At 43.1% G+C, this 21,096-nt stretch overlaps 1 protein-coding gene and 1 pseudogene across 4 annotated transcripts in view; one reads left to right on the top strand and one right to left on the bottom strand.

Annotated features, from left to right (window-relative positions):
• The window catches only part of STARD9 (StAR related lipid transfer domain containing 9), a 151,846-nt gene that overhangs the window by 129,695 nt on the left and 1,055 nt on the right, over positions 1–21,096 (bottom strand). For 3 of the 4 annotated variants that reach the window (XM_008016888.3, XM_008016887.3, XM_073012084.1), the window contains exons 2-3: positions 14,363–14,432; positions 11,855–11,971 (exon numbers count right to left, since the gene is read on the bottom strand). In XM_008016888.3, the coding sequence (XP_008015079.3) occupies positions 11,855–11,971; positions 14,363–14,432 (187 nt within the window). The remainder of the gene's footprint in view (positions 1–11,854; positions 11,972–14,362; positions 14,433–21,096) is intronic. The other variant, XM_038009886.2, reaches the window with a different exon arrangement.
• On the top strand, positions 16,211–17,368 carry LOC140710376 (eukaryotic translation initiation factor 4E-binding protein 2 pseudogene; annotated as a pseudogene).

The following is a 21,096-nucleotide window of genomic DNA, read 5'->3' as shown; positions in this document are numbered from 1 at the left end:
AATCCCAACACTTTGGGAGGCCAAGATGGAGTCCAGGAGTTCAAGACCAGCTTGGGCATTACAAAATTATAAGAGTAGTAGTACACACTTAAGGTCCCAGCTACTTAGGAGACTGAGGTAAGAGGATTGCTTAGGCCAGGGACGTCAAGGCTACAGTGAGCCATGATCACGACACTACACTCCAGCCTGAGCAACAGAACAAGACCTTGTCTCAACAAACAAAATATATACACACACACACAATCATAAACAGAATCAAAACAAAAGTATAAACAGGGAAAACCTTTACAGTATCTATGACAGAGGAATCAATTTCCTTAATACACTAACTCCTTTGAAAAATAAGAAACAGATGCTATCTAGAAGGATACCAAAAGAATTGTCAACAATGGTTAACTTTAGAGAATAAGATGAGTGGGAGGTATAGAAAGGGAAGGCTTTTCTAGTTTTAACATTATAGTCTTCTGTATTGGTTGAATATTTTATAATTATCTTACATTGCCTTTAAGCAAAATATTTTAATAAGCTAATCAATTAGCTGACATTTTCATTTATGCTGTTATCTGTTTTCTGCTGAGTACAGAACTAGAGAGAAGCCATTTCTTTCCCCATACTTTCTCTGAACCCTTTTCTGAATGTTGTATTTAGAAGGAGCCTTTTGTTGGTCAGCTACACTGGCTCCCCCAGAGGACTACAGAGATGGGGTTAAGAGGGTACTTGGACACAGGCTTACTGTGCAAGTATGTGGGAAGAAAATTTAGCACCTGTTAGCAGTCTGCCTGTGCATGCCCGTCTACTATGGTGGACATATGAATCTTTTGCTCAAAGGGCTGCTATTCATTTTATATCCTCTCATTTAGATGATTTTGCAAATCATTTTGTCCAAAGACTCTCAAAGTAATAATTACCATCATCATACTTCTCTTCCTCAAGCAATTAACTGACAACAGACAATTGCTTTAAACCCAGGACAAACCCAAGTTTAAGGTGCAAAGGGGGAGTATAACAAATTTTCAGCATTGCAGATCCAAGCAAGATAAAAATGAGGTAACATCAAGGACAATTGTCTTAGGAACTCTACATTTATGCTTAGGCAGCCCTTGGTCATCTGCAAATGACTATCAGGCTTTGGGCCTGTCTCCCCTACAGATAACCTCTCTCTCCAGCCTGGATCTCAAGGGCTTTAGCTACCACAAGGAATTTCCATCACCCTTGTCTCCCAGGGGGAAAAGTCCACATAACCTTTGGCATTTTAAAAAAATTTCTCAAGTTTCCACTGTTCATTTTTGCATAGGCATGTGGCACGAGCAGCAAACATTGTCAAGAATCTCTGTCTTTCAGATATTTCTACCAGTCTGAAAATTACTCTTTAAAGATTCACAGTCAAGTTTCTAAAGAGGGGAAAAAAAAGTTAGATTAAGCCAGAAGAATGACTTCCTTTAAAATCCAGCTCATGGACATGCTTATGGAACCAAACAGCTGTGCTGCTGGCAGAGGGACATACTGAAACACTCATGGTAACCCCTCCCTTCCCCCACTCAGCTCTGCAGAGCCCCATCCGATTACTGCACAAAAAGCCTTTTTCTTATAAACTTCTCTCCCTTTGACTTCTGTCTCCATCTTGGTTGGAAAAAAACCAGCACTAGTGATGGAATGTACAAAGCTCTGCAAATATTCATGAGAAAATGCTGCTTCTAATCCACATGCTCCGCAGGTCCCCTAGCACATACATGCATCAGGAAAACGGGATGCACAAGGAAACTGATAGGCATCTGTGGTTCTTTAACTTAGGCAAACTATGCGGCCTTCCCAAAACAGGCAAGATTCAAGAAGGCAGAGGCCTATCTTGTTGGTCATCCACTGAACCATTAATCGAATAACTAATCTAATAGCCACTGATTGATAATGGAAGATGTACAGCACTGGAAATACAGGAATAGAGTTGTATGTGGTATAGTGTGCGAGAGCTTGGACCATGGAGTCACACAGTCAAGGTCTGATTGCTGGTTCCATCACTTGATTGCATGACCTTAAGCAAGAATGTAACAAATCTGAGCCTGTTCCTATCCCTAAAATGGAGATATCTGCTGTAAAAAAGTGATACAATCCTAACAGTACTCACCGCACTGTGAGCTCTCAAATTTCTCCTCACCTGTTTGTTCTTCGTGTTTCCCTCTCCTCTAGCTCCTCAAAGGTCCCTCCTCAGTTTCAGTCATTCTTCCACCTTCTTTCCCCTTTCCTCAAAGCCTTCATTCCCACTCCAAGTTCAGCAGATACAAGAAATGTGAGGCATAAAATAAGTGAGGGTCACACTTCATCTCTCCAGCTCATCCTGCTTACTTTCTGAGGCAGCAGATAACAGATCACTTGATATTTTGTAACGGGTTGGAGTTTCCCAAACAGAAATGCTGCTTTCATGGCAACAGTATCTAATCACCTCTGGTCATATTAGAGAACTCATAACAACAGGTATGGAATACTTCCCCATACTACTAGATGGCAATAGTGCAATTTCCTCATCCCAGGTGACTACAGAGCCAGGGACAGGTTAGATCTAAAGAACAAGATCTTTCCTTGAGATTCTGCTAGTGGCACATTACCTGTTATGCTAGGACCACTGTGTTGCAGTTGCAGTCCATGGCCCCTACCATTAGAATAAACAACAGGATTTCCGGGCCACATCAAAAACAATTCTGGACTGGCCAAAAAGAAAACAAATAAAAAAGACTTGTAACTGTTACTTTGTCTCTCTAGACATTCAATTTGAAAACAAGTATCTTGAATGGTCTCTAACATTTCTTCTAATATTAACATTCTGGAATTCTAAAGTCAAGCTATTTAGCTACTATATATCAGGATTCAAAAATTCTGTACAAGTTACTCGTGTCCTAATTATGTACAATTTTCTGCAATTTAACTGAAATCTTCTCTTTTATCCTAATGCAAACAAAGATCAGCTGGTTCTCATGTTCCAGAAACTGTAAAATGACTCATGTTCAGTATTTGTGGAGCATTATCACCTCTGCGTTCCCATCTCAGGATCAACATTCCTTTATTGAATCATCACATGCAGAATGCTCACTCTCTCAGGGCTCTTTGACAGTAGGTAATGATGTATTCTGTGTGTTGTTTGGTGTTCAGTATATTGTGGAGATCAAACAAATATTAAAACAACAAGCAACACAACCATATTACTACTAAAATACTTTCAGTTTTGGAGACAGTGGTTGTTTTGAATTCAGACAAAAATCTCCTGCTCACTCACATGACTTTTTTTTTATTTTTTGGTCTGGAAACGCTGCAAGTATTTTAGCTAAATAACAGACCATTTTAAAATAAAGACTTCCAGAAGAATAGGAGTAATTGCTTTCCATGAAGAGTGGTTAGCTTTTTGTTCATAGACATGATTTTTGTTGACTCAGTCTGCATTTGTTTTAAACAGCCACTTTCAGGCCCTGGTGGGTAAAGCTGAGCTAATACTCCTCATGGAAAGTTTTACAAACACACAGTCACCCAAACACAATACGCTTGAGCAGAGGACTCCCACTCCAACAGATGTTCCTCACCAGGAGGAAGGGAGGGAAGTTAGTTTTCCAAATGGAGCAGGATGGTCCACGAAGGGATCGTAACCAGATTCAGAAAAGAGGTTTCCAAATCTAGTTCAACTCAGAAAAATATCATGAGCCTTGCTTCTCTCATACTATGTATGATAATGGTAATCACAGCAGGGACCCAAGGCACAGCACTCATAAACTCATTTGATGCCTAGGTGCCAGTACTTTAGATAATTATTTCATTTCCTCCTCACAATAACTCTTTGAGGCATATATGATCTCTATTTTAGAGTTGAAGAAAACTAGAATGCAAAAAGGATAAGCAACTTGTCTAAAGTAAGCTGCCAATAACTGACTTCAAGTCCAGGTTTAACTTCAGAGAAGCAAATTGACTTTAATACAGATTCAAGCCAGAAAAAATACAGGCCAATTTTGAAGAAAAACTTCTGCTGCAAGTCCAAATATTAACAAATACTGAAAAGAGCATTTAGACCAATAATGACTTGCCTTAAGAATGGAAAGCTGGCTGGGGTGCAGTGGCTCACGCCTGTAATCCTAGCACTTTGGGAAGCTGAGGTAGGTGGATGACTTGAGGTCAGGAGTTTGAGACCAGCCTGGCAAACATGGAGAAATCCCGTCTCTACTAAAAATACAAAAATTAGCCGGGTGTGGTGGCACACACCTGTAATCCCAGCTACTCAGGAGGCTGAGGCAGGAGAATTACTAGAAACTGGGAGGTGGAGGTTACAGTGAGCCAAGATCGCACCATTGTACTCCAGCTTGGGTGACAGAGTGAGACTCTGTCTCAAAAAAAAAAAGAAAAAGAAAAAGAAAAAAAACGGGAAGCTGGTAATACCAGGGTCAAGGAGTAATGGACAAGACAGGTGCTACAATCCTCAACCACATCCCATTCACTATAGTCTTTTCTCTCTCTTTCCCCTTCTCCAGTTTTCCATCTCTTTCTTTTCCCATATCCTTCATTTTCTTTTTGTACTGTAGCATAGTATTGAATACGAACTTTGCAGTCAGATGATCCTGTGTTCAAATCTAGAACTCACATCTTACTGTGTAACTTTGGCAGATCATATAACTTCTCTAAGCCTAAATTTCCTCCACTATAAAAGGGGGATACAATCCTCTACCTTTTAGGGTGTTGAAGAAATTATATGAAATATACATAAAGAAGGCCAGCCGCAGTGGCTCACGCCTGTAATCCCAGCACTTTGGGAGGCCAAGGTGGGCAGATCACGAGGTCAGGAGATTGAGACCATCCTGGCTAACACAGTGAAACCCTGTCTCTACTAAAAATACAACAACAAAAAAATTAGCCGGGCATGGTGGTGGGTGCCTGTAGTCCCAGCTACTCGGGAGGCTGAGGCAGGAGAATGGTGTGAACCTAGGAGGCAGAGCTTGCAGTGAGCCAAGATTGTGCCACTGCACTCCAGCCTGGGCAACAGAGTGAGACTCTGTCTCAAAAAAAAAAAAAAAAAATACATACACACACACACACACACACACACACACACACACACACACACACACACATATAAAGAGATGATCAGATCACTGGTAGGCTAAATGGTATTTTTTTTTGTTTTTGAGAGTCAGTGAGGTTTAGTGGAAATGACATAAAATTTAGAGTTAAACAGTCTCGAATTTGAATTCTTGCTCCACCACTTACTGGCAAGTCTTATCAACTTTCTGTGCCTCAGTTTCCTTATCTATAAAATGGAGTAAATAATATAGATCTAATAGAATGTGAATGAAGTGATAAACATTTACAATTGTATCTGGCTACCAATAGGCATTTAAAAAATAAAGCTGCCTCTCAGTAGAACTTGCAGTAGCTGACTTGTCCTCTAGTAGTCCCCAGCTGGTGACACCTGATCTATTTACTCAGGCATATCACCACTAAGGACCAAGAAGTGCCAAAGCACTAAGGAATTTTAACTTTGAACCTCTTTTGAGGCTGTAAAGTAATATAAAAAGACAGAGAATGATACAATGCTATGAAAAGACCACTATAAGGAAGTCTGGGTCTGTTCCAGCTTGAGCACTAACCACCTGTATAATGCCATAAGTTACATGGCCAGATCTGTAACATATGAGGGTTGGCCTAGATTAGTGGCTAATGTCCGGACTTTTTTTTTTTTAAGATGGAGTCTCGCTCTGTTGCCCTAGCTAGAATGCAGTGGTGCGATCTTGGCTCACTGCAACCACCACTTCCCGGGTTAAAGCAATTCTCCTGCCTCAGCAGCCCGAGTACCTCGGATTACAGGCATGAGCCATCATGCCTGGCTATTTTTTGTATCTTTAGTAGAGACAGGGTTTCACCACGTTGGTCAGGCTGGTCTCGAACTCCTGACCTCAGGTGATCCACCTGCCTCGGCCTCCCAAACTGCTAGGATTACAGGCGTGAGCCACCGCGTCCAGCCTGGACATGTTTTTTTTATTGGCACAATTGGGGACTGCTACTGGTATTAAGTGGGTAGAGGCCGGGAATGCTGCTAAACATTATACGATGCACAGTACAGACCCCCACAACAAAGAATTATATGGTCAAAATGTCAACAGCGCTGAGATCAACAAACTCTGGCCTAGATGACTAATAAGTTATCTTCAAACTCTAACATACTAAGAGGCTATGACAAGGCAGCACTGATAGTTTGTATATCTGTCCCCTCCAAATCTCATGTTAAAATGTGACCCCCGATGCTGGAGGTGGGGCCTGGTGAGAAGTCATGGGGACAGATCCCTCATGAGTGGCCTGGTCCCCTCCCCACAGTAATGAGTGTGTTCTCGCTCTATTAGTTCACACCGGAGCTGTTTAAGAGAGTGGCCTCCCTCCCATCTCTCTCGTGCGCGTGTGCTTTTTCTCTCCCTCTCGCTGTGACATGACTGTCTCCTTCCCCTTGTGTTACAACTGGATGCTCTCTGAACCCTCAGCAACTGCAGATACTGGCACAATGCTTTCTTACAGCCTGCAGAATTGTGAGCCAAATAAACCTCTTTTCTTTATAAATTACTAAGCCTCAGGTATTCCTTTATAACACCACAAAATAGACTAACAGAAGCACCAACATTGATCAGGTGACATTCTTATCAACATCTCTCAATGGCTTCTTAAGATGTTGCTCTAAATCCCCCTAAAGTCAGATATTTAGATACTCCCTCCATATCCACTAAGAGAAATTTAGATATTTCCCTCAGATATTTTGATATCTGAAATCGGTGCCATATTACTGAGCAGTCCTTCCTTTGTAACAAGAAGAAACCTAGGGATGAAAGACACACTGTACTCCAAGCACTTGGTCTCTCATCCTTTACAGTCAGAATCCATGCTTCCAAAGCCATGAGATTCCTTTTGGGAGAGCAGATAATTTAAATAAATATGAATTAAGAAGGTCAGGTGTGGTGGCTCACGCCTGTAATTCCCAGTACTTTGGGAGGCCAACACAGGCAGATTGCTTGAGCCCAGGAGTTCGAGACCAGCCTGAGCAACACAGTGAGACCACAGCTCTACAAAAACTACAAAACTTAGCCGGGCATGGTGGCACACATCTGTACTCCCAGCTACTCAGGAGGCTGAGGTGGGAGGATCACTTAAGTTCGGGAGGTTGAGGCTGCAGTGAGCTGTGACTGTGCCACCCTACTTCAGCCTGAGTGACAGAGTGAGACCCAGTCTCAAAAAAAAAAAAAAAGAATTAAGGTTAGAAGATGTGACACACACAAAAAGCAAAGATGAATCTTGGCCAGGTGCAATGGCTCATGCCTGTAATCCCAGCACTTTGGGAGGCCAAAGCAGGTGGATCACAAGGTCAGGAGTTCAAAACCAGCCCGGCCAACATGGTAAAACCCCGTCTCCACTAAAAATACAAAAATTAGCTGGGCGTGGTGGCAGGTGCCTGTAATCCCAGCTACTCAGGAGGCAGAGGCAGGAGACTCACTTGAAACCAGAAGGCGGAGGTTGCAGTGAGCCATGATCACACCACTGCACTCCAGCCTAGGCAACAAGAATGAAACTCCATCTTAAAAAAAAAAAAAAAAAAGAATCTCAAATACATCATGCAAAGTGAAAGAAGCCAGATTCAAACAACTACATACTGTTTGATTCCATTTATATGACGTTCTGGAACTGATGAAACTGTAGGGACAGAAAATAGATCAGTAATTGCCAGGGGCTGAGAAAATAGACTATAAAAGAACATGAAGCAATTTCTGGGATGATAGACTATTTTGTATATTGATTATAGTGTCAGTTACACACATGAAAGTGTTACTGTACACTAAAAAGGTGAATTTGGCCAAGCGTGGTGGCTCACGCCTATAATCGCAACATTTTAGGAGGCCAAGGCAAGAGGATTGCTTGAGTCCAGGAGTTCAAGACCAGCCTGGACAATATAGCAAGACCCTATCTCTATTAAAAATAATAATAATAATAAATAATTGTTTAAAAAAAAGGTAAATCTTTTACTATACCTAAATTATACTTCAACAGACTGACCCCTCCCCTCAAAATCTGATCACTAATGCTGTGGAGAGCTGGATGTGGTGGCTCACACCTGTAATCCCAGCACTTTGGGAGGCAGAGGTGGACCACTTGAAGTCAGGAGTTCGAGACCAGCCTGGCCAATATGGTGAAACCCCGTCTCTACTAAAAATACAAAAATCAGTTGGGTGTGGTGGTGCATGCTTGTAGTCCCAGCTACTCGGGAGGCTGAGGCACAAGAATCACTTGAACCCAGGAGGCAGAGGTTGCAGTGAGCCAAGATTGTGCCACTACACTCCAGTCTGGGTGACTAAGACTCTATTCCCCACGCCCCTCCCAAAAAAAATGCTGTGGAGAGGATAAACTGGATTACATCCAAATTCTTTTCCACCCCAAGTCCTAAGATTGTATGGATTCCATCTTTCCTACCCATGGTGGCCTCAGAGCCATAGTGATTAGGGTTAAATCTGGTCTCCAATTTTTGTGTTAAAGCAAAGGGCCCCTCTGATTGTATCATGTAGATATGAGTTCTGCCACCATTCCGGGACCTCTGGCTCCACTCCAGCTTGTGACAGAGGTTCCCTTCCTTCTCTTTCCTATCCTAACTCCTCTTAGGACTGATGAGGGACTCAGACAATTAATAAACAAGCCAGAAGAAACCTCAGGAGACACTGGTTTTATCTCTCTGCACAGGCTTCCTGTCTGGATCTCATTTGATCTTTCCATTAAATTTCAAATCAGGCAAAAGAAAAATCACATTTATGAATTTCCCTCCTCTATGGCCTTTTGGGCTTTCACTAGATTTTTATACAGTTAAGGCACGTAAATGTAAAATACGGGCCTCACAACCAAACTGATACTCAAGCTTACTGATACTAATACACACATACACAAACATATAAAATTTTTTTTTTTTTTTTTTTTTGAGACGGAGTCTTGCTCTGTGCCCCAGGCTGGAGTGCAGTGGCGCGATATCGGCTCACTGCAAGCTCCACCCCCCGGGTTCACGCCATTCTCCTGCCTCAGCCTCCCGAGTAGCTGGGACTACAGGCGCCCGCCACCACGCCTGGCTAGTTTTTTGTATTTTTTAGTAGAGACGGGGTTTCACTGTGTTAGCCAGAATGGTCTCGATCTCCTGACCTTGTGATCCGCCCACCTCGGCCTCCCAAAGTGCTGGGATTACAGGCTTGAGCCACCGCGCCCGGCCACAAACATATAAAATTTTAACACATTCACACACCCCTTCCAAAATGACTGATTTATCAAATGTTATACAAAATAGTTAATTATTCTTACATACAGAACAGCCACACATATGCCATGGCCAGGGAGGTCTCAAACAGCTATCAGAATGCTCATACTCTCTGCTAACGGAAAGGCCACTGTCTTCTATGCCACAAATCTAGCCACAACTGTGGACTGTTATAGGAGTCCCATCTTTCTTACTGAAAGTCAGTTACTTTGCTGGCTCTTCTTGGAGGAGCTCAAGGGAATGGTTACAAACACTAGTAACCAGATGCCTCATACACACTTGAGTGCTGAGATATAAAATCAAGGGCTGGCCTGGCGTGGTGATTCATGCCTGTAATCCTAGCACTTTGGGAAGCTGAGGTGGGTGGATCACCTGAGGTCAGGAGTTTAAGACCAGCCTGACCAACACGGAGAAACCTCGTCTCTACTAAAAATACAAAATTAGCCGGGCATGGTGGCATATGCCTGTAATCCCAGCTACTTGGGAGGCTGAGGCAGGAGAATCGCTTGAACCCAGAAGGCAGAAGTTGCAGTGAGCCGAGATGGTGCCATTGCACCCCAGGCTGGGCAACAAGAGCAAAACTCCATCCCCCCCCCGCCAAAAAAAATAATAAAAACATAAAAATAAATACATAAATCAAGGGCCACAAGACAAGCCTAGACCTGCCCCTGTCCTCGTATTCAAAAGGACAGAGAAGACTCAGTGGAGGGCAGGTAATGTCCACACTGCCCTTTTCTACTGAGCATTAACGGCAAACACATTAGGACTACAAAGGTGAGATGCTTATATAACAGAAGAGGCCCACTGTGACAGCAAATCCCACAGTGGTCTAGGGTCATATTTCTGTGTGTTCCTTTCAGAAGGGAAGAATGGGGTAATTTAGAAATACTTAAATTTAGAAATATCTAAATCAGTGATTTAGAAATATTCAATTATCTTCAGAAGTCTACAATAGCAGAAAATCAGTACTATCTCCTCTGAGTCACTCGGACTTGATAATGTTGTTCCTTTGACATAATTATTAAAAGCTTTATAGCTGGGTGTAGTGATTCATGCCTATAATTCCAGCACTTTGGGAGGCTGAGGTGGGATAATTGCTTGAGTCGAAGAGTTCAAGACCAGCCGGGGCAACATGATGAAAACCTGTCTCTACAAAAAAATACAAAAATTAGCTGGGCATGGGGGCACACACCTGTAGTCCCAGCTACTCAGGAGGCTGTCGTGGGAAGATCACTTTCAGCTCAGAAGGCAGAGGCTGAAGTGAGCTGAGATTATGCCACTGCATTCCAGCCTGGGCAACAGAGCAAGATCATCTCCCCCACCCACCACTCCCAAAAAAAAGTTTTACAAAAGACTGAAATACTTGTCAGAAAACATACTTTGGCTTTTTATTCAAAGTTATATAGAATCCTAGGCAATGATTATCCGGGTTCCCCCCAAAATATTTCTATTTCCAATAGTATTTCCCAAGGATATATTCCCATAGTCTTTTCTTTCATATGTGATATGATGATAACGAACCATGAAAGGCCAAGTAAATGGCTTTCCCAATTTTAGGTTTAGACTTTTGCAAAGCACCCTGATAGCTGCTGGGGCAAGGGCTACTGTCTGTGGCCACCGAAGTGAATGCGGCAAGGCTTACTGGCCGTGATGTGGACTGGGTACAAGGCTTTTAACAGTGCTCAAACCCAAACAACACTGCCGCTTCAGAGAAACAGAGAGGTCCTGTAGACCCACTGGCCAGACCTGCTGCTGCCCTGGAAACTTGAAAGAGAGCTAAGCAGAACCACAGGACACATGACAGGTGACCAACAGGCTCAGCTGGCAAAGCCTTGGCTGCTCAAACAGCAGATCGATAGATTCACCTGCCTCCTACCTACCTTGCAGGCTGGCTGATTAGCTGTCTAGCCCTTTCCCACTCTGCCTAGGAGGACAAGTACAAGCTTAAGGTTCAAAGAAGATACTAGCCTCTGTAATTCCCTTGTGCTGCACATAATACACAGCCGTTCACCTATCATAGGAGCAGGACACTACCTGAACTAACTTATACCCCCCCCGAATCATGAGGAGGCTCAAACTTAAATGGACACTAACCAACTTTGATGTCCTGGGCAAGCAGTTTTTTCCCACCTTCTTTGTTCTTTCTGGAAGTGATAACTCTCACTACCATTTCTCAGACCAAAACATCATTAGTTTCAGACCAAAGTATCATAAGAAATAGCCAGGACTCAGATTTCATGTAAATTTCCCAATGAATATCCAGTTATGAAGAAATGAGGAATACACAGTAAGATTACATTTGAAATAAGCTTCTTTTGTTAATGTTACCATGAAAATGATTCCTTGAAAAGGCCACTGATTTCTTGATGTATTGAAGTTTCTTCCTTTTGAAAATTTGTTGGTTATTTTGACACTTTCTTAAAGTACCAATTAGAGTACTTCCAATCTGTACAACTGTGCTATAATAACCTTGAGAAGTATCTTTATAATAAACATCTTAAACATTATACACAAAAAAAGAACTGAAGAGAGTGAAAGAAAAATGATAAATGATATTACCACATCTTGAGATGCATACTGGGGATCCTCTGGGTTGACTGACCAGTAGCAGTAATCAAAGCCAAACGCCATAACCTTCTCCCGGGAGTCCCCAAAGCCATCTGGTCGACTGTCCACCTAAAATCAAACATAGGATCCAGTGTCTTTTCTATCATAATATTAGAATTTGGCCAGTGGCACTTCATCACCCTCTACCATAGCTAGAGAGACTTGGACTGGTCATGAGACTGTTTATTATCTTCCTGAAAAAGGTAAACTTTGTCTCCATCTTATTAGACACAAATAAAACACAGAGAACTAAATTTGTCTGTCATCCTATCATATATCTGCCTACATAAGAACCAACTATATGAGACATGGTAAAGCTTGGGAGAGAAAGCCTCTCCCGCTCTGGGCATCTTCTTATCACTACAGGTTGAATGTCCCTTCTTTGAAATGCTCGGGACCAGAAGCGTTTTGGATTTCTGAATATTTATATATACATAATGAGATATCTGGGGGATGAATCCAAGTCTAAACATGAAATCCTTTTATGTTTCATATACACTTTATAAACATAGCTTGAAGATAAATTTATACATTTTTGTGCATAAAACAGTTTTGTGCATAAAATAATTTTGTGCATAAAACAGTTTTGGCTGCAACCCATCACATGAAACCAGCTGTGAAACTTTCCACTCGTGGCGTCATGTCAGCATTCAAAAAGCTTCAGATTTTGAAGGATTTCAGATTTCAAATTTTCAAATTAAGATGCTCAACCTATATTCTTTTCTAAGTATTTCTGCAGAGGATCCTGGAGTGTGTGAGTAGTGTGGCCATGGTGCCTGATGGGCTCCATCAACCTGGGGCTTTCACTGAGATTCCTGGAATATTCAACCTCCAATTAGACACCACATTGGACAGAAGAGCCAGAAGCAATCTAGCTGCTCAAGGTAGATGAGAGTAGAGCCAGAGTTTGGCCTTGCACTGACCTCCAAGTACTGGAGAGAATGGCGTTATTCACAAAAATGCCTTATTTTATACACTCTGGACGGGGAAAGACAACCCTGACACCAGCCTTCACAAACGACAGAAGAATGAGGCTGCCAGAATGATTAAGAGATTCTACATGGATAACTGACCTCAGGGAAGCAAGCAGCCAGGGAGGTGTGCAGAAGGCAGATTAAAGTTTGACTGATTCTTAGAAACAAAAACATGAGATCTTAGAACAAAGCAGCTGAAGTGGTTAGGCAACAGAGATATAAATAAGAGACAGCAAAGAATAAAAGGTCCTTTGTCCCTGGGGAGCCCTGTTGAAAGTCTGGTAGGTCCCCATTGTTTTTTAGCAGAGAACTACTGACAAGAGGAAACAAATCACATCACAGGAGTAACAAGAGAGCAGGCATGACTGTGAAGACTGGGGTCCAAGTAACTCTCACTTTTGCCAGTTTCCTCAGCTCTCAGGAATGCTGAGTGCCACCTGCAAGCTGACTATAGCAATAGTCACATGGTCAGCTTCCCCAGTCTCTCTCCACTCCTCAAGGCCCAGAAAGAAAGAAACCTCTCCATCTTCTGTTTGCCTAGTAAATGGAGGAACAGGATGGAGAAAATTAGCCCTAAGGGAGACTGAGGGGTATGGAAGGAAGTTCCAAGTGTCTGTCCAGTCATGACTCAAAGTTCAGTCAGATCTGTGAAAGAGAATTTGTAACAAAACCCAGGTTAGTGACTGACTCCCTTCTGGGATCTGAAAGATGTTGCTTGGATCTCAGTATAGCTCAAATAAACCCTGCATTACCAGGTGCATACTAAAATCCCTAATAATGTCTCTAGATAAAGTGGTACCAACTGAAAAGATTAGCACAAAGTTTAACTGGTGGTCAGGTGAGTTAAATAGAATATGGATTGCCTGCAGCATGATTTAACTATTGCCCCCAAAACATCCCGAGTTTACTTTCAAAACATCTACCAACTAATTTCCCAAACAGTTGCACCCTATTTGATAAAACTTAGGCTGCAGCAGCCAAATGCCCTGCACTTCTTTCTTGATTTTATTTATTTATTTTATTTATTTTGAGACACAGTCTTGCTCTGTTGCCCAGGCTGGAGTTCAGTGGCGTGATCTCAGCTCACTACAAGCTCCGCCTCCTGGGTTCATGCCATTCTCCTGCCTCAGCCTCCCGAGTAGCTGGGACTACAGGCGTGCGCCACTTCGCCCGGCTAATTTTTTGTATTTTTAGTAGAGACGGGGTTTCACCGTGTTAGCCAGGATGGTCTCGATCTCCTGACCTCGTGATCCGCCCGCCTCGGCCTCCCAAAGTTCTGGGATTACAGGTGTGAGCCACTGCGCATGGCCACCTTCTTGATTTCTTAATTTGCTTTATGATTGGCACAGCTCTTCCCACTATTCCCCTTATATACCCTTCCCTCCCCAACTCTAAACACATTCACATATACACCTTCAGCCTGGAAGCCCTTGTAACAATATTAGCTCCTCAATGGAAAGAAAATGAAAAACAATTTCAGGCTTACCTTTAAATTCCTGACTTTCGCCACTTTGCCATCAACTTCCACAATAATTCTTCCCCCTTCTTTGGTCTCCCTAGAAACAAGACCCAAACTCAGAAGAAATGTTGCTTTTCTTTTTAAATCAAGAAAAAAGAAGCTGAAACCAGTGCTAGTGGGACAAAGTATTTCCCTACTACTGTAGCCTTAAGAGAAGTGTCTGTCTCCATAAATGGCTATAAGTGTCGCGTCAAGCAATCCCCTCGCTGGCATGCTTCCCTGGATCTTTACAATTTGGCTCTGGAACAGCTCACATTCACATTTAGTACCTTCTATGTGTGAGGCACTGTATTAGGTGCACTACATATTGTTCTTCATCTTATGCTATCCTCCTACATACCCTCCTGACATAGTTTGCTAACATATCATTTTTACAGGCAGAGGACTAAAACTGAGAGAAATTATGTAACTTGTCCAAGGTCACACAGCTATCAGTGGCAGAGCTAGGATTTAAACTCATATTTGTCTGACCACGAAGCCTAGGCTCTGAATTATACCTTAAAGTCAGGCTTAGAAACCCTAGAGAGAGCAGGGAGCAGTGGCTTGCACATATAATCTCAACTACTTGCAAGACTGAGAGGCAGGAGGATTGCTTGAGCCCGGGAGTTCAAGGGTGCAGCAAGCTATGATCACGATACTGCACTCCAGCCTGAGTGACAGAGCAAGATCTCATCTCTCAAAAGAAACTCCAGAGACCATCCTTGGCCCAGCATGTAACACAGCATCATCTCTCATTTTCCATAGCATTTTGAGCATGGATATTGACATTGACACACACACACACACACACACACACACACACACAAAGTATTGGAATCCTCTCTGCTGAGACCTGAGAATATATTTCTCAAATCCTTTCCTTATATCTTCTTAAATTAGGAGGGCCAAGATCCTCAAGAATCTTCCTATGTTGCAGTTATGTGGTAATACTGCTAACAACTAAATAATCTCTACACTCACTTTAATGGGCTTAAGCCAGATGACCCACACACCTGATGCCTATCTTTTTTCATAATATAAAAAGTCACAGCTAAAGTACTCATGACCAAAATGTTAACAGATGAGAATTAAATTAATTAGTACATCCTCCACTACAATGAAAGTTATCAATTAAATTACTCCTAGCCTAGAACCTGAAAGTTGAGACAATACCTTCAGTCTTATTTTTTATCCTTCCTCAGGTTTCCCAGGCTGTGACCTAGAGAACTAGGGGTAGGAGAAGCACAGTGAGACAGGGGTCTTTAGATTTAATTTTATTTATTGATTTATTTAGAGACAGGATCTCACTCTGTTGCCCAGGCTAGAGTGCAGTGGTGCAATCATAGCTCACTGCAGCCTCAATCTCCTGGGCATAAGCATTTCTTCCACCTCAACTTCCCAAGTAGCCAGGATTACAAGCACGTGCCACCATGCCCAGCTAATTTTTATTTTTTTATTTTTTGTTGACAGAGATTGGTATCGAACTCCTGGGTTCAGGCGATGCTCCTGCCTCAGTCTCCCAAAGTGCTGGGATTACAGGCATAAGAAACAGTGCCTGACCCCTTGTAAAACTTTTAAAAACCAGACAGCCAAGCACAGGGGTCTGAGGAATAAAAATTGTTGTATTGTTTTATCAAATGTTCATAAAAATCATTGAAGTAGTTATCCCTATTTTACAGACTTAAACAAAAACAAAAAAAGTTATATAGGCTTCCTGTCATCGTCGTCGCCGCCGCTGCTGCTGCTGAGGCCCGAAGATGGAGCGGCAGGGGTGTAGCGGGACGAGGGAACCAGAGGAAGCGAGCGAGGAGCGCGCAGAGCACGCTTTTCCGCTGGCCCGAGGGGCCGGAGCAGACCGGCCCGGCGCCGCCGCCTACCCGCCACACAAAGCCCAGAGCCCGCGCCCACAGCCATGTCCTCCTCCGCCGGCAGCGGCCACCCGCCCAGCCAGAGTCGCGCCTTCCCCACCCACACCGTGGCCATTAGCTACCTCATGACTACAGCACGACGCCCGAGGGGACGCTCTTCTCCACCACACCAGGAGGAACTAATCATTTATGATAGAAAATTTCTGTTGGATCTTCGCAGTTCTCCCATGGCTAGGACCCCACCCTGCCATCTGCCCAATATCCCAGGAGTCGCTAGCCCTGGCACCTTAATTGAAGACTCCATAGTAGAAGTAATTTGAATAACCCTGACAGGAAACATGCAGTTGGGGGTGGTGCTCAGTTGGAGATGAACATGTGACTCTCCTGCAAGGATTAGAAGAAAAGCAGCAACATGGACACCTGAATGCACCTGATTTGGCCAATAGGATCAACAGTGAAAAGACAGAAGAGGCAATACCAACAGTCCCCATTACATTCTCCACCTCCCACTCCTCCTCTGGGTGCCAAAGATGATGGGAAGATAAGCTTCATCTGACCATTTCTTCTCCCCGTCCCCTGTTCCCCTTCCCAGTTAAACAAGTTAGATTGAAGGTCCTTGGTGTATTTTCTGTAGAGCTAAGCATCCATTAGAGGAAAACAGTTAAACTCTGGCTTTCCTAGTTTTCTTTGGTCTTGCCCTGTCGCCCAGGCTGGAGTGCAGTGGCATGGTCTCGGCTCACTGCAACCTCCGCCTCCCCGGGTTCAAGCAATTCTCCTGCCTCAGCCTTCCAAGTAGCTGGGACTACAGGTGTCTGCCACCACACCGGGCTAACTTTTTGTATTTCTAGCAGAGACGGGGTTTCACCATATTGGCCAGGCTGGTCTCGAACTCCTGACCTTGTGATCCGCCTGCCTCGGCCTCCCAAAGTGCTGGGATTACAGGCATGAGCCACCATGCCCGGCCTCCTAGGCTCTCCTTTACTGAGTCACCCTCATACCCTGCAATTTTGTCCCAAACACAATATCAACCTACAACTGCCTGGCTTCTTCTTGTGCTTGGGAAGAAATGGGGAAGTCTGGGGAAGGGATACAGAGGCTTGGTAGGCCTAACACCATTCATGTTCCTTACCCTTTGCCTCTCCTCCCTGTATCCCACCTATGGTTCAGTGTTGCAAGATTCTGGACGTGGGTCTTTAAAACCAGCAGGGGGAAATGATAAAAAGAGAGCTGCTTTTCCTTTTACCTTGAGGTATTTGTCCCTTGGGACAGAGCACAGTTTGTGCAACTCTGGTAGCATTACCCTGTGACACTGTTTTGAGGTCCACTGCCCTTCTTTCCTCTGGGAGGAATGTCTTCTGTCTTTGGTATTACAGTTCATCTTCCCATTCTTTTACTTAGCACATTTGTGCAGTCATTTTTAACTCTGTACATCAGAAGAGAGCCCTTGGTAACCAGTCTTGCTCTTCTTCTGCCATTCCTCCCTGCCTGCATCTTGTTGCTGGCAGAATCCTCTTGTACTTCAAGAAAGCCAAGTGATTTTGTCGGCTCCTAGAGCAGGTCCATAGCAAGTAATAGAGGCACTTTGGCCTCCACTTGGTGGGTAAGGCCTGATCATAGTATTGTGTCAGATAATGCCTAAGAATGACCTCTGAAGAGCATTGACCCATTTGAGTACCCAGTCTCAGTAGTCATTTTTAAGTCCAGTTAGCATTGTGATAGTTGTTCTCAGATTGCAGTTCCTTATGTTTTGAGTTCGAAGTCGATTTTCAGAATGTTCTTAGAAAATAACTGCATTTTTTTTCCTTTGTGGATCTGCTTTGTTTGGCTGCTGAGATAGATAAGCATGGGCTTAAAAAATGTGTTCCTCCCAGTTTTCTTGCCTTTCCTATCATACTCTGAATTTCCCTCCCTACCTCCCTCTCTGTCTTCCTCTCTCCTTCCTTTCCTTCCTTTTTCTCTACCTGGCCATTTTTCAAATTTACATCAAAGATACCTCAAGTGTTAGCATCTGAGAATATCTGTCACTCCTCTTATCTGAGAAGTGACCTTTTATTTTTAAGATGACTACAGACCTATTTTTAAATATGTTTTCAGTACCATTTTGAACAGCAACTTTCTAATTAAACATCTTCCAGTGTTAGGAAGGTGAGAAATGTTCATAGGCGAGTCTGCTGTTCTATGTCACCATCTTTTGTCTCTCCTCATCTCTCAGGAGCTCTTTCCTTTCCCCTCCAGTTTTGGGTGTGCATGTTTGGAGCTCATAGTGGGTGGTTTGTAAAACTGGACCATTCTGCCTTGTTATGGGTTGTTTGTGAAAGACTCATTCTTTTCTCTGACCCTTTAGCTTTTGCATTCACCCTGCTTCCCACCTACCTCTCCTGGGACTATTGACACGCATAATAATCCCAGGAGAATGACTCCCCTCATAGAAAGACTAAAGCATCGATCCCCTCATAGTTAAGTAGCCACTGGTGTCCTGGGAATTTCTGGTTGGATTTGGTGTCCTGAACTTTCTTAGAAATCAGATCCCAGGGTAAGAGTCACAGGCTGTTTGGCCACAAAAGAAACCTGTTTGTTTTCCTTTTGAACTATGAAAAGACCCTGTTTGTGAACACATTTTAGAAGAGAGGATGTCTGCAGAACCTTGTTCTGTTTTCTGCTACAAAAATGTGAATAGTTCAGAGTGAAAACCTTTTGTGATGGCTGTCTCTCAGGAATAAGCTGGATTGCCAATGTTTTGGGGATGCTTTGAGTCTCAAAAATTGATAATTAGAAAAGTATCTTTTGTTTGTTTAATGTATCCCTGTTCTGATTTTAATTAAACTCCAAATCTCATTTTACATATTCTTCAAAAAACTTTTTTTAAAAAAAGCTATACAGTGGGTTAAGAGTAAGTTTTGAAGGGCAAATAGTCTTCTAGAGCCTACAGTATTGGCAGATCAGATGTGTTCTCACAATGGTTAATTGGGGGTAGACAAGGGGCAGCAATTTCATAATGAGGTATGGAATTTCTGATTATGGGAAACTGTGAGGTAGAGAGGAGGACATCAAAACCATTTCCTATACAGCAGTATCATTTTATTGAGGGTCAGGTTGGGTGTGGTGGCTCATGCCTGTAATCTTAGCACTTTGGGAGGCCGTAGCGGGCGTATCACCTGAGGTCAGGAGTTCGAGACCAGCCTGGCCAACATGGTGAAACCCTCTACTAAAAATACAAAAATTAGCTAGGCATGGTGGCAGACGCCTGTGATCCCAGTTACTCAGGAGACTGGGACAGGAGAATCGCTTGAACCCAGGAGGCGGAGGTTCCAGTGAGCTGAGATCATGCCACTGCACTCCAGCCTGGGTGACAGAGTGAGACTCCATCACCAAAAAAAAAAAAAAGAAAAGAAAAAATTGAGGGTCAACTCTAGTCCTACTGAATAAATGCGCACTTGAGACACAAGTGCAACTTTTCTGTAATCTCAGAAAGAGCAGTAGGTCTAATGAATCAAATCTTGGCTCTAACTACTTTTAGAACTTAAGCCAAACCATTCTGTCATCTGGAAAAATAAAAAATAGAAGCTTGGGCCAGATTGTCTGTAAGATTTCTTCCCAAGCACATCAGATCCAATGACTTTGTCAACTGAGTGTGTGCCAATGACTTATTTGAAGGTTGGAACAAACCATATAATCACCAGATTCCCCACATTCAGATAAGCCTCAATGAAGACCGTATAACACACTCTGAAGAATAGCTGCCATCTCTGCAGGATTCTGTGAGAAGAGGGAAGTGATCCGGACCTCTTGGCTAGGGCCACACTGGGTTTATCTGTATCTGCTCCTGAATCTTCAGCCTGCTACAATCTGTTCACACCTGGGTATCTACAGTCTTGACATCCTACCACTTGCTGCTCAAGGCTCTTAACTTGAGCTAAAGTAAATAAATTGTGCTTTTCTTTTTCACTTCAGTTTTGTTTGATACGTTATTCTCTATTGCGGCTGCAAGTAAACCAATTTCAGCATCATTTTCTTAATCTAATTCATGCTATTATAAATTCCTAGTGTTCAGCTGGGCGCAGTGGCTCACACCTGTAATCTCAGCACTTTGGGAGGCCTCAGGTGGGCGGATCACAAGGTCAGGAGATTGAGACCATCCTGCCTAACACGGTGAAACCCCATCTCTACTAAAAATACAAAAAATTAGCTGGGTGTGGTGGCGGGCGCCTGTAGTCCCCGCTATTCAGGCGGCTGAGGCAGGAGAATGGCGGGAATGCGGGAGGCGGAGCTTGCAGTGAGTTGAGATCATCCACTGTACTCTAGCCTGGGCAACAGAGCCAGACTCTGTCTCAAAAAAATAAAATAAAATAAAAATTAAAAAATAAATTCCTAGTGTCCAAGGAACTGAGAAGTTACTGTTAGGAGTGGTCAATATTGTTATCTTGAAAACCCTAAAAGAACAGTTTTACAAATACAGAATATACCAAAGGCTACCTCCAGAGTAGCATCTGCACATATGAAAAATCCCCCAGCCCTGAGCTACCACATCCAGTTACGAAGAAGCCAGGTGTCCCAAGCCATTTACCAATCAAAAGGCAGCAGTTCAGGCATCTGCTTTCCCTCTTTCTTCAGTGTACCTCTTTTGCCCTCTTCCTATTCTCTCTTTCTTTCCATTTCATTGCTCTTCTCATTAGTCTGTCAATTCCAAGACTTTTCAAAGACAATCATTTCCATATGAGGACGAACATAATCCTCACTAGTACGAAATTTTATTATGGGAGACAATGCCTTTCTTAATCCTTCTGCCCAATTATCAAACTATCTTACGTCCTAGAGATTTTTAAACTTGCCAAATAATTCCAACATGTGCCTTCT

This window comes from Chlorocebus sabaeus, chromosome 26, assembly GCF_047675955.1.
Source record: "Chlorocebus sabaeus isolate Y175 chromosome 26, mChlSab1.0.hap1, whole genome shotgun sequence".
In the NCBI taxonomy this organism is placed as follows: Eukaryota; Metazoa; Chordata; class Mammalia; order Primates; family Cercopithecidae; genus Chlorocebus; species Chlorocebus sabaeus.
This window is presented reverse-complemented; position numbering and strand designations above follow the sequence as displayed.